Raw genomic sequence first — 26,260 nt, 5'->3', positions numbered from 1 at the left:
CCGATCGCATGGACAGATCATAAATTAGTATCCTTCCAGCTAGAGACTTTAGAGGACCTGGGAAAACCAACTGACATTTCCAAGAGAGTCACTTATCCTGATTGGTCAAAAATAGACCCTCAAATGCTAGTAGAGGTAATGAACTCCTCATTTCCAACGCTAGAAAGTGACAGCAATAAAGCATGCACGCAATGCAACGATTGGTTAAAAACAGCCACTCAGAGTTCCGTACCACAGAAAAGAGCGACCTTCAAAAGGAAGTCACCTTCACAACCCTGGTATTCGGAAGCTTTAAAAGCACAAAAACAGACCTGCAGAAGAGCAGAGAAAAAGTGGAGATCGCAATATGACCCCAAATTAAAGATAGACTATAAAAACGAACTGGCCACCTATAAAAATGTGATAATCGCAGGAAAAAGCAAATTCTTTGTACACAAAATAAATGAATCCAAGAACTCGAGTAAAGATCTATTCACAGTAGTCAAAAAACTTGCCAAAATCGAAAACAATAATCCAGAAGATATATCATCTGACTTCTGCAATACTTTAGGCCACTTCTTCGTAAATAAAGTATCTTCAGTATATGAACAATTTAAAAATAATCAGATTGACCATACAACTCAAAATCCCCCAAATAACATAAAACTAGACAACCAACCCAGCAGCTCCCCATCCTTTCACTGGTCCTTACCCACAGTGGAACAAATTATTAAGGAAATAACGACAACTAACTCAGGCAGTCCCCTAGACCCATGTCCACCGAAGATAATGCAAATATGTTCAGAACAAATAGGACCAGCACTTCAAAAATTTTTGAAGTAATTCTGAACACCAGCATATTTCCAAATGACTGGAAAACCATTTAAATCAGGCCACTACTGAAAAAACCCCATCTGGACAGCGAAGTCTCCAGCAATTACAGACCCATAGCTAGGATTCCTTTTGCCGCAAAAGTGCTGGAGAAACTACTGAACAAACAGTTATCACGGTACCTACTGGACAACAATTGGCTTGACCACTCACAATTTGGATTCCGGGAAGGGCACGGAACAGAATCAGCCCTCCTCACGGCCACCGAGGAACTTAGAAGTATACTAGACAAGGGAGAAAAGGCCGCCTTGGTGCTATTGGATCTCTCGGCGGCCTTCGACACGGTCAGCCACGAGATACTAATAAAACGCATTAGGGAAACCGGAGCTAGCGACCACGCGTGCAATCTCATCGCATCCTACCTCAAGGATAGAAAATTCACAGTTGAACTAGGAGAAGCAAAGTCAGACTCCTTTAAAGTACCATGCGGTGTTCCACAGGGCTCTTCATTAAGCCCAACGCTTTTTAATTTATATGTGGCCCCCCTTGCCGAAGTAATAAGAGAAAATGGCTTTACACCAATATCCTACGCCGACGATACACAAATCGTCATTTCTATAGGCAAAGACAATAAAGCAACAGCCAAGAAATTCCAACTATGCATGCTAAAAGTTAGCCAATGGATGCAACAAAATTGCCTCAAACTCAACGGAGAAAAGAGTGAGGTAATGATTCTGGGAGGTAATGCTGACATCTGGTCCCCGGAGTGGTGGTCTCCTGAACTGGGAACAAGACCAGAACCCTCAGAGAAGGCTAAAAACCTGGGATTCATGATTGACACCAAACTAACATACGAAGCCCAAGTGAAAAAACAGGCCTCGTCTTTCTGGCTGATATTAAAAATGATAAGAAAAATACTCCCATATCTGCCTCAAGACACACGCAGAACGGTAGTGACAGCCGTGGGACTATCTCGATTGGACTACGGTAACGCATTATATGCGGGAGCCAGAGTAAAAATCATGGAAAAAATGCAGCGACTCCAGAATGCAGCGGCACGACTGATACTGGAAATTCCAAAGTTTCAGCCTATTAGTCATAAACTAGAGACACTCCATTGGCTACCTGTGGCCAAAAGAGTCAAGTTCAAATCACTGTGCTTGACATACAAGGCACTGCAGGGCAAAGGCCCTCACTTCCTGAAAACACACCTGAAACATTACGAACCTTCAAGGCTTCTCAGGTCAGGTAAAAAAAAACTGATAGCGATACCCAAGTTTAAACGATCAAGCTGGGGAGGAAGAAGCTTCCTCGTTCACGCAGCACGGACATGGAACTTACTACCACTTGACGTAAAAACAGCCCAACTCTGGAGATATTTAGAAAGAAAATCAAGACTTGGCTTTTCACCGCATAAATTTCACTAACTCCAGACCTGCACCGGAAACTGGACAATTCATAGCGCCAAGACACCTCCGGGCATTCGTGCGCTTTAGAAATGGACAAATCAATCAATCAATCAATATGGTGAGGGTGAGCTGAGGTTTTAAAATATACATGTATTTTAAGTGTATTTATTTATTTATTTATAAATGTTTTATATATTGAACATTATAAATTATTTAATGAACTTGCCACTTTAAATTACAAACTTGAATGCATTTATGCAGCATATAATTTGTACGAATCACAAGATGTAATTTTATAAAACCACGCAATTACAGCCTCTGTAGCAATTGTTAACACGGAAGCCTTTTTTTCAAAATGGCAAGCATTGTGATAGTGAAACATCGAAAATGTAACAGTATGTTGTCTACATCTATGAGTGTGATCACGTGACTCACTAAGGGAGGTGTTACTCACAATTATGTTTAAAAGGCATAGGCTGACACGATGACTGGTGTGTGAACAAAAGCACTTGATGCTCGAAACGCGTCAACGTGAAAGGTCGAATTAAATAAAGAATATCGACTTGCCTGAAGCTGTTGGGTCCGCTTCTTCATTTCGCCCTCAAGGAGGTTATGAGGATTGCTGTGCTGAAATCATTAACGGAAGCAGGTTGTCTCTGTCAGCGGAGCCCCCTTCTCTAAAGTTGCCTTGAGATACAACTACGAGAAACTATTGATTCCGGCGAGGAATATACAACTGAGGCCCCCTGCAGCTGCGAAATAGGAACTATGGAACCTGGATGGTGAGCGGAGACGACGTGGTCGGAGGACCGGTTGGAAACACACACCGCCGGTGAGTAGCGTTATCTGGCGGCGTTCAGGTGGGGAGGTATCAGCGTTAAGGCCAAGTCAGGAAAACAGTGTTTGCCGACTCCAATTAAGCGTAAATCCTTTCGGCACCAAACATGTCAGCAAGTCTGGAGAGAGAACGTGAGGGGGCAGCGGAAGAGCTGTTTGGTAACCTGCCGCAAGCTAGTGCTAACGCGAAGCAAACAACTAGCGAAGGGAACAATGTGAACCAAGATGTTAAACAACTGTTAAAGGCATTGGAAAAGTAAACCAAATCCGAAATCACAAAATGGTGGGAACATAAGTCCTTCACCAAATACGAAGAAGTAGGACGAGTGCCCAGAGGCTTGAGGATATTGCTAGCGCCTAGTTTTGAAGAGCCTAATCCAGCAATGCTCAAGGAATGGGGAGAAAGCAACTTTCAAGCCTCAATGAATCTAGTAAAAATCCTGATAAAGTATGCAGTGTTGGATCGCCAAACTCTATTGGAAGAAATTGCAAAGATCAATGAGGAGCTGGACAAATTAGTTCAACCTGAGCAGAAGGATTTAATTTTGAAAACGTGCAAAGATACAATTGAGAGGTTGCGCAAACATGAAGATAAAATAAAAATCCGGAAGGCGCATAAATTCACAAGAGATCAGCGCGACTATGAGCTGGGGCAGATCTTTACCTTATCTCGTAAATTTGATCATGCTAAGAAGGTAAGATTTGGAGGTGCAATCAATAAAGCGCAACCAGAACAGCAGGGACAGCGAAGCAAAAATAAAATCGCAATAGATTCAGATGGAGACACAATTTCATTGGCAAGCACCTCAGGTTCTGAGTACGGCAAAAATGAAGGGAACATGAGCAATATGGTTTTAAATATAAGTGAAGAGGTGGATTTTTTAGTAGAAGATCGACTGCAAACACTCCGCCCCAGAATGCGGAGCAACAAAACAGAAAAAGACGTAATGCGAGGAGAAGAGCCAGGAGAAAGAAAAACAGACAAACCACAGCAGAAAAAGAAAAAAACGTGGTTGGTACAAAAAGAGCCAATAAAGGATTGCACAATAACCAACCTTTCAGATGAAACCCTAACTGCTGCAGAAGAACAACTCCTAGCTTTAGGACTCAATTTCTGCCCAGAAAGTAATTTCAATTATACTAATACCAGGGCAGTCGTTTTCTGTTTTATTCGCAAATTAAAGTTAAAAAAGTTTTTTGCTATTAAAAAAGGAACTGCTTCTGATGATGTCTGCAATATTCCATCGACAAGATCTGTGGACAATGAATCCAGAGGAGAAAGAATACCTATTGCTACCGCATCTGAGGCCAAGTTACTGCTAACTCTATGTGATTTAGGAAAAGCCTCTAACACAGTCTTACTATCCGACGATATGGAAGTTGAAAATACCCAAACAAACTTACAAAGAATAGATGTTAAACAAAAAGGTGCAGGAGAAAGCCCTTTTAAATCTAAAAGTACTTTTGTCCCAATGATGCCAAAAGACATATTTCATGAATGTGTGGTTGAAGATTTAAAGAAATTGAATTAGAAAGTCCATGGTCAGAAACACACAAGAACGTACAATGAAGTACAATATGCAAATTTGATGAATAAACTTAGCAAAAACCAACAAATTGTAATTAACAAAAGCGACAAAGGAGGGAACATTGTACTCTGGCGTAATAAGGATTACATCAGTGAGGCCATGAGACAACTGGGTAATGTTGACTGCTGTGTTAAATCCAATGGTATGGAATACAAGAAGGCAAAGGATGGTTTAAAAAAGCGATTGTCTACTTTTAAAAAGAAAGGCCTGATATCATCAACAGAATTTGGCTTTCTACACACAGAACATCCTGTAATTCCATACATGTATTTAATACCCAAAGTACATAAGATGAGGGTCCCCACGCCTGGGAAACCAATCCTCTCAGCAATCAACAGTATAAGTGAAAATATCTCTCTATATTGATTTTTATTTGCAGGACATGGTAAAGGGTCTTCCAAGTTACAATAAAGACACTGGAGATTTTTTAAATAGACTCAAGTCGATCAAATGGCAAAATGATTGGTGCATGTTAACATTGGATATTGAATCATTATATACTTGTATCAGTCACGACAAAGGAATGGAAGCCATAAAACATTTTTTAGGACAGAGAACCTGCGAATATTATAGCCATAATTAAATGCTATATGAATTGGTGAGCTGGTGTTTGAACAATAATTTATTTATGTTCGGTAAGGACATTTGGAGACAAACAAGGGGTATGGCGATGGGATCCTGCTTCTCCCCCAGCTATGCATGTTTGCATGTAGGCTGGTGGGAGGAGCGGGATCTCATGGTCACCCCTGGTTTTAGTCATGTACGTCATTGGTTTCGTTTCATTGACGATGTTTTTTGTGTGTGGGAGGGAAATGAAGTCAGTGCACTGAAATTTGTGGAGTCACTGAATGAAAACCACCATACCCTCTTTTTTACATCAAATATCAGTAAAGTAAAATCTGAATTTTTGGATGTAAAATTTTAAATCAAAAACCGCACAATAGAAACATCCTTGTTCCGCAAAGCCACAGCTGGCAACAGTATTCTACATGCCAGCAGTTGGCATCCAAGACACCTTATTGAAAGCATCCCTTATTGGGAGCTTTTACGATTAAAGAGAATCTGTAGCTCCCCTGAGAGTTTTGAAGAGGATGCGAAAGAAATGGTAGGGCGCTTAAAAACAAGAGGCTACAGTGATGTGACTCTATCAAAGGCATTATTCAAAACACTAGAACGATACATGGTATCTTTGTTAGTATCCAAAGAACCTAATGAATCAGAAGATAAAGTTACTCCTCGCTTGAAAATGACATTCATCAAGCAGGAGAGGAAGATTAGATCTATCATTAAAAAAAACTGCCCGATCATACTTACTGATGGGGTTTTGGGAAATAGATTTCCCGACAATCCCACCATTACCTATAGAAAAGCAATGTCCATGTGAAATAAACTGGTGAAAACAAGTCCTAAAATAGGTAGCGGCAGTACCTGGTTGAAACCGAAGGACGGTTTCTTTAGATGCTCGTTTTGTCGAGCTTGTAAATTTGGGACAAATACTACCCATTATGACATTCCTTTCTCCAAATACCAGACAGCGATCAAGGGCAACTATGGTTGCCGAACGGAGTTTGCTGTTTATGTTCTGACGTGCACCTGTGGCCTACGTTATGTGGGCAGCACTAAGTTGCAGGTGCACGTCAGAATCTCTTCCAGGGGATCCTCATCAATAGTCATAAGCACTGAATATTCCCGCCCATGTGTGGGACCCCGGAAACAATATAAAAATATATATGTAAAAACACATATATCTAACTCCACATATATGTACGTACATATATTATTTTTCTCATACCAATGCAGCCCCAAAAAGAGGCTAACCCATGTAAAACCTTGGGGCCATCGTTAATAATGACAATACCTATCCGTAGCCCGGCACTTCAAGGCCATGCATGATAACAACTTGGCATGCCTTAAATATTTTGTGATCGATTCTGTGGCACCCCTAAGAAGAGGTGGGGATAGAGAAAAATTGTTGAGGAGAAAGGAGACAGGGTACATAGTAACACTAGATAGTAAGTATCCTAATGGGTTAAATACAACAGAGGACTTGCACAACTTTTTATGATCTTTTAAAAATTCAGTAATTTTGGAAACGTGTGCATAACTGTGAAAAGTAAGTCACTCTGAGAGCCATGATTGGGTATAAAATGTAAGATTTGTGTATATATATCAAGTTCATGTTATACCAACCTCCCACAGTACACTGAAACTGTTAAAACTCTAATAACACAGACTTTTTTTAAAATTATGTAGTATTGTAAGTATTAGCACTTTTCTTATTTGTGAAGGTTTAAAAAGATTTTTAGATAGTCCATCAGTATGACAAAGCACTGTTATGCACATGAAAAAGCACTTTACATATTAAAAAAAACACAAGTAAGACAAACCCACACTCATTTTTAAATAAATACTGTGCACAATCTCTGGCAAGGTTAAATACAAGAGGAGAAAATATTGCTGATAGTACAAGTTTTTTCAGGTAGGCGCATGCACGTGGCCACAAAATACTAGTTTGTAATACCAACTAAGGTTAAGGCTAACATAAAATATGAAATGTACAGGCTTTGATTACATGTAAACAAAAAAATCAGAACTTTGCACAGTGACGCTGTGGTGGTGCTGAGTGATGCTTTCTTGGCCCTGAGTGATACTGTGGTGTTATGAGTGATGCTGTGGTACTGCTGAGTGATGCTGTTGTGCTGCTGATTGATACTGAGTGATGCATTCTTGGCCCTGAGTGATGATGTGGTGTTGCTGAGTGAAACTGTGGTGATGCTTTGTGAAACTGTGGTGATGCTGAGTGATACTCAGGTGGTACTGAGTGATGCTGAGTGATGCTGTGGTGGCCCTGGGTGATGCTGTGGTGGTGCTGAGTGATGCTGTTGTGGTGCTGAGTGATGCTGTGGTGGTGCTGAGTGATGCTGTGGTGGTGCTGAGTGGTGCTGTGGTGCTGCTGAGTGATGCTGTGGTGCTGCTGAGTGATGCTGTGGTGCTGCTGATTGATGCATTCTTGGCCCAGAGTGATGATGTGGTGTTGCTGAGTGATACTGTGGTGATGTGGTGCTGAGTGATGCTGTGATGGTGCTGAATGATGATGTGGTTTTGCTGAGTGATCCTATGGTGGTGCTGAGTAATCATGTGGTTTTGAGTGATACATTATTGGCCCTAAGAGATAATGTGGTGTTGCTGAGTGATGCCGTGGTGGTGCTGAGTGATGCTGTGGTGGTGCTGAGTGATGCTGTGGTGGTGCTGAGTTATCCTGTGGTGGTGTTGAGTGATGCATTCTTGGCCCTGAGTGATGATGTGGTGTTGCTGAGTGATGCTGTGGTGTTCCTGAGTGATGAAGTGGTGTTGCTGAGTGATGCTGTGGTGGCCCTGAGCTATATTGTTGTGTGCTGAGTAATGCTGTGGTGGTGCTGAGTGATGCTGTGGTGGCCCTGAGTGATCATGTGGTGGCACTGAGTGATCCTGTGGTATTTTTGAGTGATTATGTGTTGTTGCTGAGTGATGCTGTGACTGTGATGACGCTGTGGTGGCTCTGAGTGATGCTGTGGTGGTGCTGAGTGAAGTATTCTTGTTCCCGAGTGCTGCTGTGGTGCTGTTGAGTGATGCTGTGGTGCTGCTGAGTGATGCTGTGGTGCTGCTGAGTGATGCATTCTTGGCCCTGAGTGATGATGTGGTGTTGCCGAGTGATACTGTGGTGTTGCCGAGTGATACTGTGGTGGTTCTGAGTGTTGCTGTGGTAGTTCTGAGTGTTGCTGTGGTGGTTCTGAGTGTTGCTGTGGTGGTGCTGAGTGATGCTGTGGTGGTGCTGAGTGATGCTGTGGTGGTGCTGAGTGATGCTGTGGTTGCGCTGAGTGATGCTGTGGTTGCGCTGAGTGATGCTGTGGTTGCGCTGAGTGATGCTGTGGTGGCGCTGGGTGACGCTGTGGTGGTGCTGAGTGATGCATTCTTGGCCCTGAGTGATGCTGTTGTGGTGCTGAGTGATGCTGTGGTGCTGCTGAGTGATGCTGAGTGATGCTGTGTTGCTGCTGAGTGAGGCATTCTTTGCCCTGAGTGATGATGTGGTGTTGCTGAGTGATACTGTGGTGGTGGTGAGTGACACTGTGGTGGTGCTGAGTGATGCTGTTGTGGTGCTGAGTGTTGCTTTGGTGGTGCTGAGTGATGCTGTGGTGGTGGTGAGTGTTGCTGTGGTGGTGGTGAGTGTTGCTGTGGTGGTGCTGAGTGTTGCTGTGGTGGTGCTGAGTGATGCTGTGGTGGTGCTGAGTGATGCTGTGGTGGTGCTGAGTGATGCTGTTGTTGTGCTGAGTGATGCTGTGGTGACTGTGGTGGCGCTGGGTGACGCTGTGGTGGTGCTGAGTGATGCATTCTTGGCCCTGAGTGATGCTGAGTGATGCTGTTGGTCGGCTGAGTGATGCTGAGGTGCTTCTGAGTGGTGCTGTGGTGCTGCTGAGTGATGCTGTGTTGCTGCTGAGTGAGGCATTCTTGGCCCTGAGTGATGATGTGGTGTTGCTGAGTGATACTGTGGTGGTGCGGAGTGATACTGTGGTGTTGCTGAGTGATACTGTGGTGGTGCGGAGTGATACTGTGGTGGTGCGGAGTGATACTGTGGTGGTGCTGAGTGATGCTGTTGTGGTGCTGAGTGTTGCTTTGGTGGTGCTGAGTGATGCTGTGGTGGTGCTGAGTGATGCTGTCGTGGCCCTGAGTGATTCTGTTGTGGCCCTGAGTGATGCTGTGGTGGCCCTGAGCGATATTGTTGTGTGCTGAGTAATTCTGAGTGATGCTGTGGTGGTGCTGAGTGACGCTGTGGTGGCGCTGAGTGGGGCTGTGGTGGCGCTGAGTGACTCTGGTGTTGCTGAGTGATGCATTCTTGGCCCTGAGGGATGATGTGGTGTTGCTGAGTGATGCTGTGGTGGTGCTGAGTGATGCATTCCTGGCCCTGAGTGATGATGTGGGGTTTCCGAGTGATGCTGTGGTGGTGCAGAGTGATGCTGTGGTGGTGCAGAGTGATGCTGTGGTAGTGCATTGATGCTGTGGTGTTGCTGAGTGATGCTGCTGAGGTAATGCTGAGTGATCCTGTGGTGGTGCTAAGTGATTCTGTGGTGTTGTTGAGTGATGCATTCTTGCACCGGAGTGAATATGTGGTGTTGCTGAGTGATACTGTGGTGGTGCTGAGTGATGCTGTGGAGGTGGTGAGTGTTGTTGTGTGATGCTGTGGTGGTGGTGAGTGTTGCTGTGGTGTTGCTGTGTGATGTTGTGGTGGCCCTGAGCAATATTGTTGTGTGCTGAGTAATGCTGTGGAGGTGGTGAGTGTTGTTGTGTGATGCTGTGGTGGTGGTGAGTGTTGCTGTGGTGGTGCTGAGTGATGTTGTGGTGGTGCTGAGTGATGCTGTGGTTGCGCTGAGTGACACTGTGGTTGCGCTGAGTGACGCTGTGGTTGCGCTGAATGACGCTGTGGTTGCGCTGAATGACGCTGTGGTTGCGCTGAGTGACGCTGTGGTTGCGCTGAGTGATGCTGTGGTTGCGCTGAGTGATGCTGTGGTTGCACTGAGTGATGCTGTGGTGGTGCAGAGTGATGCTGTGGTGGTGCAGAGTGATGCTGTGGTTGCGCTGAGTGATGCTGTGGTGACGCTGAGTGACGCTGTGGTAGTGCAGTGTAGTCCAAGGCTTGGTTTGGGTTTTTGGTTTTGTAAAGCAAACCACTATCTGATCCTGTAGGTGTCCTGGTGCTGAAATCTGTAAATTACCAAGCTCGGACATTATTGAAAAAGGTGAGTTTTTAGAAATTTACAAAAACTGAAATATTTGATTTGGAACAGATCGCGAGAGGAAAGCTGTTCCAGACCTGAGCAGTGATTGCAGAAAATGCACCTCCTCTAAGATGAGATTCATGATACCGTGGTATACAGACCAAATGAGAGGCTGAATCGGAAAGCAATCTGGGTGAATAATACCTGGAAACCCCCAGAGATAAATAGGTCTTACATGTAGCCGAAAAGAAAGTCGTATGACAGAAAAAGAATGCCTTCAAGGCTTTTGTGTACTGGAAACCAGTGAAGACTTTTGTGATGTGCTGTTACACTGATATCTTTAGGGATATTTGATACAAGTGTAGCGGCCGTGTTCTGGGTGAGCTGTGGATTGCAAAGTAGATAGGAGGGAAGACCAAACAAGCTCTCGGCATTGCTGTGGCGCGGGAGCGCATTCCTTTGAAGTCTGATGCAGGGGCGGGGGAGCGGCAGCCTTTGAAGTCTGATTGGGGGGAGCGGCAGCCTTTGAAGTCTGATGCGAGGCACAGAAAAATGGTGGTGTGTGACGTGGCTGGCTTGTGCATGCGTCTGTCTCACATGAACTGTGTCTAATCCGCCTTTTTGGTACACTTTTCTTTTCCCCTACTATAATCTCGCTAGCAATACGCAAGCGCATTTGCAGGCGAGACCTAAAGACATGTTTCCCCCAGCTGAGAGTAAGTGTAGAAAGTAACCCAGTTCAGTGGCCGCTTTTATAATGGTCCCTGTTTAATGTGAGCTTGTCAAACAGTCATTGCCTCAGCTGCTCCCTTTGTGATACCTTTTGTTCCTATCGAGCCAATATTAACGCCTCCCTGAAACTTACTCCATTGATCTCTGATATTAAGGCCTTTTCATTCCTCGCGTGGATGTTAATTACTGCCACTAGAGCGAAAAGAAACCAGCAGAACTGGTTTACTACTGCTGCGCCTCTATGCTGAGTAAAAGTCATATTTTGGGTAATCTTTATTTTATATTTTTATTTACCAAACAACCTTTACAATTGAACTAGATTTCGGCAAAATATTTAAAAAAATAACTTTAAATGAATGTCATAGTATTTCCCTTACTCAAATAATAGTCCTTCTCCATAGGAAAAATACTACAGTCACCTATGCGGTGGAAATAATACTTTGTAGCTGGTCACTGTAGGAATATGCTAGCTTTAATATTTAGCATGTCCCACTTTTATGCACTAAGTACTCAGCCTTGTCGTCTACATGGCACACTTAGTGGTATTTTAGCTAATGTTTTAAAGCATTTTTCCGTTTAACAAATCAGTATATTTTGATGCGATACTGCAATGTTCTAGGCTGCACACGCAATCGTAGACTTGAAGCCAGTCTTTTACCATCAGACCTGTAGATGTTGTACATGTCGACTGCGGTCCACGTTTCACGTTCAACTTTTATGCCACAGGTTCACTTCCTGCACTGTAGAATAACTTAAATGTTAAACCAGCCAATTGGTTTTATCTACTTTTAAACCTTGCCTAGGAGTGAAGGCATACACACTGAGAAAATGAAAGCCATTCTCACCGCCCCATTCCAAAACGTTCTGAACCATCTGGGATGCTCATGTAGAATGAATTTGCTTGCACAAACAGTCGAAAGACTCATCTTTTCACTAGAGAACCAGACGCACATTTTTTCCACACACGGACCAAGAATCCCAAAGCAATGCAGCATTTTTCCCAGTCAAAAACTGTGTTCCTTTGGCTTTTCACTGTCAATCATTATCTTTAAAAGTTAAGTGAATATTATCTGCTTTCTTTTTTTTATTTTACAAAAGTAGGAACAGTGTTTTTCATGATTTCTTGTGAGGTGTTTATTTTCTCATCTGTGATCCAACTCAATGTACCTGCTCTCTTTGACAGATGCCATTCATGTGGTGGGAATATGTCTAAGGAGAATGACCACAGCAAGTGCATGGAGTGCCTTTTATACTGTCACACAGTGGCCCTTGTCCACTCACAGCAGCTATGCAAAGCTTAGAGCTGTAAGCAATCGATTCTGAGCCCTGTGTCAAATCCAGTCCAACCAAACCAACTGTGCACACCCTTTAACCATGCACAGTGAGCTTTGATACAAAGCCTGGTTCATGCACCTCACCAATGTTTCACTTGACCATTACATATGATGTGTTGCATGCCCTGCCGGACACTGCATCCTTTTCACCATATTCCTGTTTGACTTTTGGAGGGCTACAATTCAGAAATTCATCCATACACTTACCAGATACTATTCAGACTCCAGGATGTATACCCAAATAAGTGAAGCCACCATGAGATGATTGTAATTATTGCCATCCTTTAATCATGTGCCAGTTGCCAGTGGGTATGAGCTTGCTATTCCTTTGAAAACAATCTATCAGCGAATATCCCATTACTGGTCTCTTTAAACGGCCTATCCCCCCTTGGTTCCCACAACACCAGGAAGATAAATCATACAAGGTTGATTTTGTTAGTTCATGTAAGATTGAACCGCGCTTCTATGGCTTAAGGGTTGTTGAAGCTGCTGTCTACCTTAAAGGTACTCTGTCAGATTTCAGCTCTATTGATCTGCCACGTAACTCTGCTTCTCTAATTTTCTTTTCTTTTTTTCCTTTCAAAAAGATTCCATGAATGTGTTCTCAAGCAGCTGTTTTTCCACAAGTGCAATATTAAATTTGAAATTGAAAATTAATGAAATACATTGTATGTATTAAGCACAGTGGAGCTTATTTACAAGCCCCTTGCATTTCTGGTGCATTACTTTTAATATGGGAAAAAGTGACGTACCAGCAGCACAACAGGCTTGTAAATAAGCCCTAGTATGATTACATGTAAAATGTATTTTAAAAAGGACATTGTACAATGTATAACACTCTGCTCTGGCATATTGCACATGGGTATTTGCAATTTCTGATTTCAATGAAGAATCCCACGATGGAGAACTAGGATTAAAAGCAGTTGACTTTTCCATTGAAGTAGTGACTCTTGTGTCCCATCATGAATGAAGCCTACCTGGCTTCATTGTGCCCAGTTATTGTATGAACATTTTTCCACATGCAATTTGATGCCCAGGGTTAGGTTGAAAAATGATACATCTGTGGAAAGATTCATTTTAGACTTCTCTACATGTCCACAACTGTAGTTGGATTTTATCACTATTTTGTCTTTTTGACTATTACATAACCAATACATATTTTGGCATTTGTTCACTATTTGAATTTTCTTTAATCCAGGGAAAGCTTTAAGGCATACAGCGCAGACCTTCTTCACCCCTGAAAATGGAGTTCGAAAAGGAATACCTAAGGTTGTTGTGATATTCATAGACGGTTGGCCTTCTGACAACATTGAAGAAGCTGGTCTGGTGGCCAAAGATTTTGGCATTAATGTATTTATTGTGTCGGTGGCAAGGGCCGCTCCAGAAGAACTGGGTATGGTGCAAGACATTGCCTTCATTGACAAGGTACAACAAAAAGTTTATGTTTATATTACTTGCTTGTCACATGGTCTAACATATATAACACAGATTAATTGACTGGCCTACATTTAGCCACACTATCCAGGAATACAGGACAATTCTAATAAATAATTGCACAAAAATGTGGAATCAAGATTTCATCCCTGATGCTGTCCATACCCAACCAGGAGTGGATAGGTTATATATCAAACCTTTATGGTGCTAGTCAGACTAAAGAAACATTATGTCCGAGGCATGAGTGCTGTAGATACACATGCTTTGCATACTCCTGCCATCTAGTGTTGGGTCTAGATGTTTGCAAGTTGTTTTTCTTCAAAGAAGCCTTTCCAGTCATGAGGTAAGGTGACTCCTCCTTTCCGTGATAGTGCGCATGGGCATCGACTCCATTGTTAGATAATTTTTTTCTGCCGTCGGGATCGGACGTGTATTGCTGCGCTCCAGTTCGAAACCGCTCTTCAGGTTCCGCTCGGTGCGCAGTCCACTTTACCCTCGACAGTATTGCTTCCGTACGCGTTTCCATGTTCTCCGCGTATCGATTCACTCAACAAATTCTCAATTTTTGATCGCAAACCTTGTGGGCTGTCGTCGGGCCTAGCTCTGTCTGTCCTGCCTTCTCCCGATGGAACGGACTCCATTCCAATTCTGTCCTGGACGCCACGCCAAGTACCCTCACACAGACCTACATCAAGTTTGTACCTTTGCCTCTTCCCAAAGCACAAGGAGGAAAACTGCAACACTTGTAAATCATTTCGATCCAAGAAGACTACGCGATTGTCGGGTTGGACAACGAGAGATGCAGTGACAAAGCATCCAACACACTCCGGATATCTTTGGGGAAGAATCCGAGCAAGAGGAGTTTGAAGCATCCGCCGCAGAAGAGTCCGATTCCGAGCTGGAGATCGATCTGGAGTCCGAAGATGTGCCTCCGGGACAAGGTGCTGTGAGTTTCGAAGATCCCTTGCCCCCTAAATACTCTTCCAAAACACATAAGGCTACGGCGCCACCTCTGCCTTCGGGCCAAGGTCGGCACTGACACAATGTTTCCGACGCACCGCCTCGCGGCACCTAAACAAACCGTCAAGCCTTCCGGCTCGGGACTGAGTCGACCGAAATGACCTTTAGATCAGAAACCATCCGGTTCCAAGGACAAATCTAGTTCGGAGCCGAAATCCTCCTCTTCGAAACAAAAACACACTACGGAGCCTAAACCTTCTACTATCAAAGACAAGACCATTTTGACGCTGAAATCTAAGGACAGTGTCTCTGAGCCTCCAGAACCAATGTTAGACCTTCTTAAGGCCAAATTGGATCATAAACAAAAAAATATATATTTTAATCCTGATACTGGACATATTTCTGCTAAAACACCAGCAAAACACAAACTTCCTTCAGAGGACACTTCCAATCAGATTTTTCTAAAGAAGGAGGACATGGCTACCAGCCCTATTTATCCTGCCCTACAACCATCTCCGCCTCCACCATCCTTTCCACAGTGAATAATTTGAGATCCCTTACACATAACACCTCAGGGATCTCCACTTACAGATCCAGATAGGGATCATGGGGATGATGATACTCATTTCCCTGCCAGTAGACCCATGGAATGCTAACACCTTTGACCCTCCAGTAGACAATGACCCAGACCTTTACCCTGCAAAGCCATCATCACCAGACGATAATATGGCTTACCAACAGCTCATTGCTAGAGCAAGAGAGTATTATGGCGTGGTCTTGCATAAAGAAACATTAGAAGAGGAAGAGGTGTGGCGCCGCGGCTAGGGCGACTGACTCCGGAATCTGGGGATCACGGTTCGATCACCGGCGGCAGATTAGCCCAGCACCATGTGACTCTGGGCAATAGCTTGCTTAATCTTCCCGACGGCCCCAGTGCCTAGAGACCCTTATGGGTGATTGTGCGCTTTACAAATGTGGATTATTATTATTATTATTATTAATAAGAGGGCTTTTTATTTGGAACACTTGAGTCCACACACAGGTTAAGTCAAAGGCTCCCTATGGTTTAAAAACCTGATGAGGCATGCAGATGATATCTTTAAAGACCCTGTCCCGGCTGTATTTTAACTCCAAGAGTAGACAAAAATTATAAACCCTCATCATCAGATCCTGTGTTTATGAAAGGACAATTACCTCTTTGACTCCCTAGTAGTTCCCAATGGTAGCAAAAGAGCTAACTCGCAAACCTTTGGGGATGCACCTCCTTCAGACAAAGAGTCGAAACTTATAGATGCCTCAGGAAAACGACTGGCTGTTCTAGCTGCTAAACACTGGCGCATCACAAACACACAGGGTCTAGTAGCTTGATAAGGCAGGGCACACTGGGATGAGATAGAGCAACTGCTTCAATATCTCCCAAACGAACACAAAACTAAGGCACAGCAGTTAGTTAAAAAGGGAAAATGCATCTCTAATTCCTCAATCAGATGTGCTTTAGACTCAGCCGACACCGCAGCTAGGGAGATCAATACCAGCATTCTCCTTAGAAGGCATGCATGGCTTCTTGGGGTTTAAGCCTGAAGTTCAACAGTCCTTTTTGAACACCCCCTTTTGACAAAGAACACCTGTTTGGTCCTGGAGTCGACCAATCCTTAGAAAAGATGAAAAAGGACACTGAAGTGACAAATTCCATGGGAGCGCTTCAGACCCTATCCAATCCTTTCTCTGTTCAGTTTACAGAGCAGCGTCCAAAAAACATCATCAGACCCAAATGCTTCCACTTATAAAGGCAGCAATCAATCCTTTCCCTCTTGAGGTTTCTATAGATGAGAAAATGGAGGAAACAATTCCAAAGGTAGGGTAAAGGCGCCACATCACATACCAGCCCTTCCCCTAACAAACAGTGACGTGCCCACACTTCCCCCGATCATTTAACATCTGTCGGGAGAAGACTTCAACAGTTTCTCCCCATTTGGCAATCTATAACAACCGACAAATAGGTGCTCGACCTTATCCAACATGGTTGTTGCCTGGAGCTCACCACCAATCCACCAAATATTCCACCTCACGTTCACAAACTTACAGTTACTCTAACAAGAGGTGCAATCTCTCTTAGAAAAGGGAGCTATAGAACCAGTTTAATTGCACTACCAAGGTTCAGGAGTGTACTCTCTTTATTTTCTAATCCCCAAAAAGGACAGATCATTAAGACCAATTTTGGATCTCAGAGACTTAAATCTGTACATGTTATCAGAACATTTCCACATGGTTACGCTTCAATCAGTCCCTACACTGCTACAGCAAGGCCATTTTATGTCCACACTGGCCTTAAAAGACGCATATTTTCACATTCCCATTGATCCAGCTCATTGCAAATTCCTCCAATTTGTGATAGCAGGCAAACGCTATCAGTTCAAAGTACTTCCATTCGGAGTGACTACCACACCAAGAGTATTCACAAAATGTCTAGCAGTAGTGGCGGCTCATCCCAGAAGACAACGAATTCATGTGTTCCTGTACCTAGACGACTGGCTCATCAAAGCTAGAACACGGCAAAAGTGTCTAGAACACACTCAGACCACGCTACACCTTCTCCACCAATTGGGTTTCACGGTCAACATCCAAATGTCTCACCTACAGTCTTCACAGATACAATCCTATCTAGGATCCACTCTCAACACTCATGCGGCTCTAGCCTTCCCCAATGCAGTAAGAATTTCAAATATCCAAACTCTATTGCTGCAGTTCCAAGCCAACCAAACCTTGCCAGCCAGGACTTTCATGTGGCTATTGGGAATGATGGCATCATGCATTGCAATAGTACCTCATGCAAGACTACACATGCGTCTACTACAAAAATGCTTAGCATGTCAGTGGAATCAGTCACAGGTTCAATAAACAGATCTATTGTTGGTGGACAGCTGTGCCCATCGCTCTCTACAGTGGTTGAACACACAGAATTAATCAAAAGGGCGGCCTTTCATCTACCTTTTTCCACAAGTTGCGCTAACAGCAAATTCATCTCTCATGGTTTGGCGTGCACATCTCCATCATTACACAATGCAGGTTCTCTGGGACGACAAACACAAACATATCCACATCAACCATCTAGAGCTTCTAGCAGTATTTCTAGCCCTGAAAGCTCTTCAGTCTGATCTCATATGCAAAGTTGTCCTAGTGTGTGCAGACACCATGACAGTGATGTACTATTTACAAAAACAGGGGAGAACACTCTCTCCAACTGTCCCGACTGTCTCAGACAATTTGGAAATGGGCAATCCATCATAAGATTCACTTTCTGGCAGAACACCTCCCAGGAGTGAACAATCAAATTGCCGACGTCCTCAGCAGAAAGAGACTGCAAATACAGGAGTGGGAACTTCATCCCCAAGTTCTCCTTCGATTGTTTCAACAATAGGGATATCCGCAATAGATCTGTTCGCCACAGCAGACCACGCACAATGCCTAAAATTTGCCTCCAGGTTCCCACACTCTCTATCCAAAAGCAATGTCCTGTGGATGAATTGGTCTGGAATATTTGCCTACGCTTTTCCACCTCTCCCACTCCCTCTGTTTGTGGTTCGAAAACCCAGGCAAACATCACTCCCACTGATTTTGGCAGCTCTCACATGGGGCCCGTCAACTGTGGTACACCACCCTGATAGTGCTTTCAGTAGTTCCAGATCAAAAGCTACATCTCACCTCCAGTCTCCTCACTCGGGGCATATGTAGGTAGGCGTTTGCGAATCGCAAACGGCCTTTTGGTATGTAGGTGCCACATATCAAAATAAGGAATCGCAAAAAATGCGATTCCTTATTTTGCTCAAGCATTTAAGGATTCGCAATTGTAGGAGTGCCTTTGACATTGCGTATATTTCTTAAGGAATCGCAAAATACCACCTGCTCCAAGTAGATGGTATTTTGCAATTTGCTTTCAAAATGATTTTTTGTTTAAATTCAATGTGCCATGTGGCACATAGACATGCCCTTAGGGCATGTATGTGCGCCACATGTACTTGCAGGCACATTCCAGGGGTGCAACAGGTGTCCTTTGGACACCCTGGCACCCTTGGAATTGCGATTCTCAAATTGCGATATTTTCATAGAAAATCGCAATTTGAGAATGTATCCCGATTCATTCCTATGGGTCTCTACCCCGGAACCATGGCACAAGTGTCCTTTACAATTTCATCCTTATTGCAATCACTTCATTAACCTTAGAAGAACCCTTCTTTCAACTCAATAAAGAAAGGGTAGTTCTTCGCACCAATCCCAGATTCCTTCCCAAAGTGATTTCTGCTTTCTATATGAACCAATCAGTTGAGTTACCTGTGCTCTTTCCTCAACCTGATTCAGTAGGAGAATGTGCTCTTCACACTCTTGACGTCAGCAGAGCTTTACTGTATTATATAGTAAGAACACAAGTTTTACGTAAAATAAAGCAAATATTTGTTTCATTTATAACACCTCACAAAGGCAATCCTATTTCTAAATCTGCCATTTCAAGATGGATTGTTAAGTGTATTCAAACTTGCTATGCAAAAGCTAACTTTATCTATACCCCCTAGAGCGCATTCCACTTGCAAAATAGGGGCATCTATGTCCTTCTTAGGTAACATCCCTATTGCTGACATCTGTAAAGTGGGTAGAAGGAACTCTTTATCTTCTCTTATCACCACCATCCTTCACGTTTTTAGACCTAGCCGGTGGACCCAGGAATACATGGTTGAGAGGGGACACCACCGAGCTAGTTACAACCTTCCCTGCACTTTTCTTTCGGTGATCCTAATCAAAATATATATATTTTTATGTTTGTATTGTCTTCCCCTCCCCAGGCGTTAGTCTGCGCAGGGGTGTACTGAAGCAAGCCTAATGATGAAGCATGTCACAATTTTGTGAGTGAGGACAGTATTTTCTCACAAAGCACGTGCCACCCTTGGAGCACATTTCCACTCTTGGATTACATTTCCCTACTCCTACGTGTGTGTTATAGTTATGTGGCAGGGGAGGTCGGAGTAGTGGAATTTTGCCTCTCCACCCTTCTCAATGTGTTCAAATATGTAAAGCAGCAACCTGGTCAACACCACACACATATCCCAAACTCTATTGTGCGGATGCATTCGCACACCAACAAGCCAAGGTAGGGCAAGCAGTGCTAAATACACTGTTTCAGACAACTGCAATATCTACTGTTTAGCCACCGCTTTGGGAGAATACTGCTATATAGTCTATGCAAAGCTTGTGCATCTACAGCAAACATGCCTCGAACCCTTTATGTTACTTATCCAGTAAGCATTTGTTCTTGGGATGTAGAGCTGTAGATTCACGTGCGCCCTCCCACCTCCCCGGGCACCTGCAGTTGTTGCAGTTCTCATTGTGCACATTAATTATCCAAAGACATCTCTTTACTACACTCACTTACTCCATTCTCACTCTCTTGTGTGAAAAACAATGGAGTTGATGCCCATGTGCACTATCACCGAAAGGAGGAGTCACCTTACCTTGTGACTTGAAAGACTTCTTCGAAGAAAAACAACTTGCAAACATCTGGACTCAACACTAGATGGCAGGAGTATGCTAAGCATGTGAATCTACAGCTCTACATGCCAAGAACAGATGCTTACTGGGTAAGTATCATAATCTTTTTTAGTCAGTGGGTCCCTGAATTTAATTTCCTCGCACCAAGAGGGCTAATGGATTACTACATTCAAGCAGCCAGACACTGAGAGGCCATGGTTCCAGATCCGACCACAACAATTGGGTGTAAAACGGAGCCCAAACTTTTTTGCACCCCTGTCTTCTCTCTGATATGAATCGGATAATATACCCAGTTAAAGGACGAGCGTTTTTTTTTCTCTCAATTTACAGGAACGGCTCCTATAAACTACCCTGTAGCTGCCGACAGATAGCTCTTCTAGAATTTGTTGTGAAATGTTCTAAGCGTGGTCGGGAACATCTTCAATTCTGGGTCTCGGACAAAGAAATAATGCAGATTGAGTAGTTTGGCATCAATGCAAAGTGCTAACTCTTGGCAATATAGCCACGGTACAGGGCATAATAGGCCTGGGTGTGTGTCTAAGGAATTGGCCACTGTTTTCCTATTTCATGGACTTTTCTATGACCTTCGACAGAGTTGATAGGCCTCCTCTGTCGAAACATTTGATAGATCCTAAGATTTCCTCCAGGATTGCTGAAGTTAATTATGATACTTCACTCCTCCATTTGGTGGACCCTGATGGCATCCTCAGGATGCACTGGTAGGAATTGGAACTCTTCTGTCAATTGGTTCGGTGTCAAGGATTGCTTTCAGTGAGTAGTGTGGATCCAGATGGGCAGTCCTTGGCACTTGACGACTGCATTAGTGCTTAGTAGGATCTTGAAAGGACACTGCCATTGGGTTGGAGAAACAACTTTCGCTGATAGATTTTTGGCTGTTTGGCAGAGCTGCTTGAACCTGAAAATAGAAGCAGTTGAGACTGCAAATCAGTTGTTGCAATTTTCTTGAGTCACAAAATCAGATAAATGTAAATCACATCTGTCCAGTACAATTTTAAATGGACTCCGCTAAGTACTTTGACTGGAGAGGGCCCCAATTGACCCGAGTGCTAAGGGTACAGTGTTAGGCCAGTTAAATCAATGTTCAAGGCATATGAGCTGCAGAATGCATACTTTTCCCTAGATCGCCATCTGGTGTTGGACTCGGATGATTGCAGTTTGTTGTTGTTTCGGAAGAAATCTTTGTAGTCACGAGATAGGTGACTCCTCCCTAGAACGATAGTGCGCATAAGCATCAACTCCATCCTCAGATTGTTTTTTTCCGCCATCGGGTTCGGATGTAACTTCGGCGTTCCGGTTTGGTACCATGTTTCCAAACCTTTTTTGACGAGCAAAAACATCACAAATCGACGCTATTGTTTTGTTCGCGTGCTTCAACGCGCTAACAAAAAAAAAATCCCCGGATCCGGTCGTCAACGCGGGCTGCTGGGCCTATCGATGCCATCCGGGCCTATAGCTAATGGAAAGGACTCTATTTAAAAAAATGCCCCCATTGTGGAGCTAAATTTCCACACAGAGACCATAACAAGGTCTGCAACCTTTGTCTCTCACCAGAACACGAAGAAAAGATTGCCAGGCCTGCACCTCCTTTTGATCCAAGAAGACTATCCGTAATCGCCGGGCTCGACGACACGTCATAGCGCAACGATCCGTACCGGTGCCAGAAGACACCTTCGATGAAGGCCTGACATTCCAGAGCCAGAGGATTCAGAGGAACTCGACATCGTATCCGAAGCTGATGACGACTCCGATGACCACATCACTCCAGGTCAACGAGTGAGTACAACTGCCCCTGAACCTACTCCACCCGAAAAAAAAGAAGGCTCCGGTCAAAACTACGCCTGAAGGCCCTAGTCGAGACCAAAAGAAAACTTCAGAAGCCCTGCCTCCAGGCCCGGCTCCAAAGACAAAGCAAAAGCCTTCCAGCAGCTCGGGACCGAGCAAGCCACATATCGGTGCCCAAAAAGCACCATCGGTACCAAAATCGGGAATACATCCTACTCCCATTACCACCAAAAAAACCTCTGCATCAAGCTCTTCGGCACCGAAAGACCACAAGGCCTCGGGTCCGAATAAACCCTGAAAACCTTTGGATCCGAAAAAGATTACTGACTCGACATCGAAGCCAAAGGAGCAAAGAACACCTTCTAAGGCTCTAGATCACAAATCAAAACCGCGTTCGGAACCGAAAAAATCCGCACCGAAAGGAGACACCAACCTGGAAGATGTTTTTCAACCAGATCCTATTGATCGAAAACAAAAGACATTGCACGTGGACCCTAAAGCAGGCCATATTGTCAGTCTCCCCACAAACAAGAGGAAATTCGTCACCTCACACTCTCCTGAGGTGCCGGTGAAGAAAAGAGACGTTGCAACTTCATCCCTACAACCCTCTTCTACTGTTCTTCCTACCAAACCTTTATCTCCTGAAAAGTCTCTCATACACTCTCCTAGATTCTATCCACATTCCCACCACCACAGGATGATGATGACCTATGGGACGGGGGTGGACATATTGACCCTCCAGATGACCCTGATGATGACACTGCTATAACACACGACACATGGGAAAATCACAATGATCCTGCAGATCCTCCAGAACTTCCTGATCCGGAGTCATACCCAACAGGTCCATCTCCCGAGGATGACAACATAGGGTTTAATCAGCTTATTAATAGGGCTGCCCAATATCATAATGTACAAATGCTTTCACACCCCATGGAAGAAGACTTCCTGTTAGATACTTTTGCCCAATCACAAAGGACAATACAAACATTGCTCATGCTCGAAGGTGTCATTAAACACGCACCAGACATCTTCAAGGACCAGAATTCTCAACCTCCGCATTGATAAAAAATATAAACCCGCCCCAAACGATCCCACTTATATTAAAGGACAACTCCCTCTAGATTCTTTGGTAGTGTCCAATGCAAGGAAACGTGCGAATTCTCATCCAGGGGATACTCATCAATAGTCATAATCTATGAATAATCCCTGCCCATGTGCTGGATCCTGGAGCATATAGAAAATACATATATATATATATGCATTTGTGAAACATATAACTGCAGCCTAAAGTGTTTCCAACCTGGCAAAAAAATGCTGAAAATTACATAGGTTAGCATTGTAGACTCCATACCTTCCCAATCTATAAGGAAAAGCAGGAGCAGTAAACATCCAGATGACCACACGCTAGACGGATCGTGCTTATTTTGCTGCTTTACACTTTGCCTGCGGGACCGTATTTGAATAAATTTCTTCCATTTGGAACTCTTTTCATCACTGATTTTAAACCCTGAAGAAGTCCGGTAACCGACGAAACGCGTTGGCCATCCATTTTAACAGAAAATTGAATAAAGAATTGAATTCAACTGGAGAGCCTTCTGTTACTTTTTCTTGGGAAAACTGATATCTATTGTTGAATTGAATACAATATGATTATTGTTCATAATACTTATGCAATATGTTGAAGATCTGAAGGGTGCAGGGCCATTTCTTGGTACATTTGTTATACAAACAATGTTTTATTGCCATAGAGAAAACCTGTAATAGCAGGCATTTGCCAGCAGGCTGCAACAGAGTACTAAGAAACCAAGAAAAACTGGCACCTTGCCTTTAAGGCATGAGAGTAAGGGTACCGGGCCTTTAACCCCTCCCATGCTGATGACGAGCTCAGCTCGTCATGAGCACAGGAGCACTATAGCTCATGACGAGCTGAGCTCGTCATGAGCGCCAGGGCGCTGTGCGCGCCCCCCAGCACAGCAGGAAAATTACCCCAGCAGCCAAGGGGTTAGGACCTGCAGGAGATCCCTTGCTTCAATGATGCATAGATTATGACTTTGATGAGTATACAATAGAATTCAGGGGTCCCCCTGCTGGGAGGGGAACACTCTAGTGCACAACAAAAGGACCGTAGTCTTATTCCATAGACAAATTGGTCACGAGTCTATATGTTTACTTTCATAAGTTTTTATTCACTTGATGTGAATATTTTTCTTGTATTCAAATTCATTTTTATATGTCAAAACAAACTGGTGTTATGGCACACTGGGTAAATCCACATTAGCAATCCTCAACAAAAGTCCCGATGCATTTCGGGCAAGAGCCCTTTCTCAAGGGAATACTCTACAATGAAAACATAGAATGAAACCAGAGTCAGTATATGGGCGTGAAAACAACCAAGACAAGTCAGTCAGGTGCATGCAAAAAGCGGTGAAGAAATAGTACGAAAATGAAAGCTGAGCCACTCACAGAGTTAAAAAAGTGAATCCGCTGAAAAACGGTGGTCTAAAGTGATAAAAATGTAGTAAACGGAACCGTGTTCAAAGTGAATAGAAAGTACTAGGTGTACACAAACCCAGTAGTGAAAGAAACGTAAAGACGAGTGTGTCCATAATCAAATACCCAGTTTCAAACGTGAATGACAACCTCGTGCACATTAAAAATAAAGCGGGAGGCAAACTTCCCTAATGCTACTTACTTGGTGAATTTGAAAGAAATGCCTCGCGATGTGCCGGCGAGACAGAGGTGCAACCATACGGTAAACGCGTGTGTGTTAAATATCCAGATAGTAAACAAAGAGGAGGGGTGGTGAATCGCGGGTGGTAAAAATAGGTCTCCATGATGGAATAGTCAAAAGAAAACAGTAGGACATAATGAAAAATGTAAGCAAAGGTTCATAGAGAGAAAAAATGAGAAACAATTATAAATAACATAAAAATTCGATGCGATCATTCAGCCCGTTGGGCACCATCGTGGCAAGGTATCGGATCCAAAAATTTTCTCGCTTTAGTAGATTGTTCTTGTTGTTCTGGGTGATTTGAACTTGTTCCAAAACCTGGAATTTTAGTTGAGCAACAGTGTGTCTGAATTCGGTAAAATGAGAAGCCACACTTGATTTAATGTTGTTGGTGCGGATGTTGCTTTTATGTTCTAAAATCCTGGTGCGGATTTTTCTCTCAGTGTGGCCTACATAGCATTTGCCGCACGGACACTTGAGAAGATAAATGACATTGTTGGAATTGCAGGTGGCATTCACTTTGAGTCTGATGGAGTGTCCTTTCATGGGGTGGCATATGATGTTACCGGTGATGCAATTGTTACAATTCGAACAGTTGTAACAAGGTTTCAATCCCTTGTATACCGTGAGATTATCTTCCTGGTTGGATTTACACAAAAGATCTTTCAGGTTTCTCCCTCTTGTATAGGCAAAGATGGGTGGTTGTTTAAAAAGACCCTTGAAGTCTGGTTCTAGTGTCAGAATAGACCAATGTTTTCGGATAATAGCTTGAAATCGGTTCGAAGTATTAGAGTACTTGGATACCACGACCATCCGGTCAGATTGATCTTTGGACTTTGGTTGCAACAAGGCAGACCTACTTGTTTTCTCACTTCTAGACATTGCCAAATCCAGAATAGGTGGAGGGTATCCTCTGGCTTTTAAACGTTCAAGGGTGTACTTCATTTGTGATTTGCATTGATCTTCTTTAGAGACTATGCGTTTGATGCGCAGTAATTGAGCATAGGGGAGATTGTTCTTCAAACCAGGGCGATGAAAACTCTTATAATGGAGGGTAGAGTTTCTGTCCGTGGGTTTACGGTATACCGTAGTGAACCACTCTCCTGTATTCCTGTGAATTTCAACATCAAGGTAATGTACTTGTATTTCACTGTGTTCCCATGTGAACTGTATTCTGGGATTGAAGTGATTCCATGTATCCAAAAAAATATTTAGAGACAAATATTTTTTGGGATACATGGAATCACTTCAATGTATACCGTAAACCCACGGACAGAAACTCTACCCTCCATTATAAGAGTTTTCATCGCCCTGGTTTGAAGAACAATCT

The 26,260-nt window shown here is 43.5% G+C and overlaps 1 protein-coding gene across 1 annotated transcript in view; it reads left to right on the top strand.

The window, feature by feature from the left end:
- The window catches only part of COCH (cochlin), a 432,915-nt gene that overhangs the window by 338,586 nt on the left and 68,069 nt on the right, over window positions 1-26,260 (top strand). The window contains exon 10 of the mRNA XM_086936983.1: window positions 13,660-13,886. Within this exon, the coding sequence (XP_086793109.1) occupies window positions 13,660-13,886 (227 nt within the window). The remainder of the gene's footprint in view (window positions 1-13,659; window positions 13,887-26,260) is intronic.

The sequence above is a fragment of the Lissotriton vulgaris genome, chromosome 9 (genome assembly GCF_964263255.1).
Source record: "Lissotriton vulgaris chromosome 9, aLisVul1.2, whole genome shotgun sequence".
NCBI classification, from domain to species: Eukaryota; Metazoa; Chordata; class Amphibia; order Caudata; family Salamandridae; genus Lissotriton; species Lissotriton vulgaris.
This window is presented reverse-complemented; position numbering and strand designations above follow the sequence as displayed.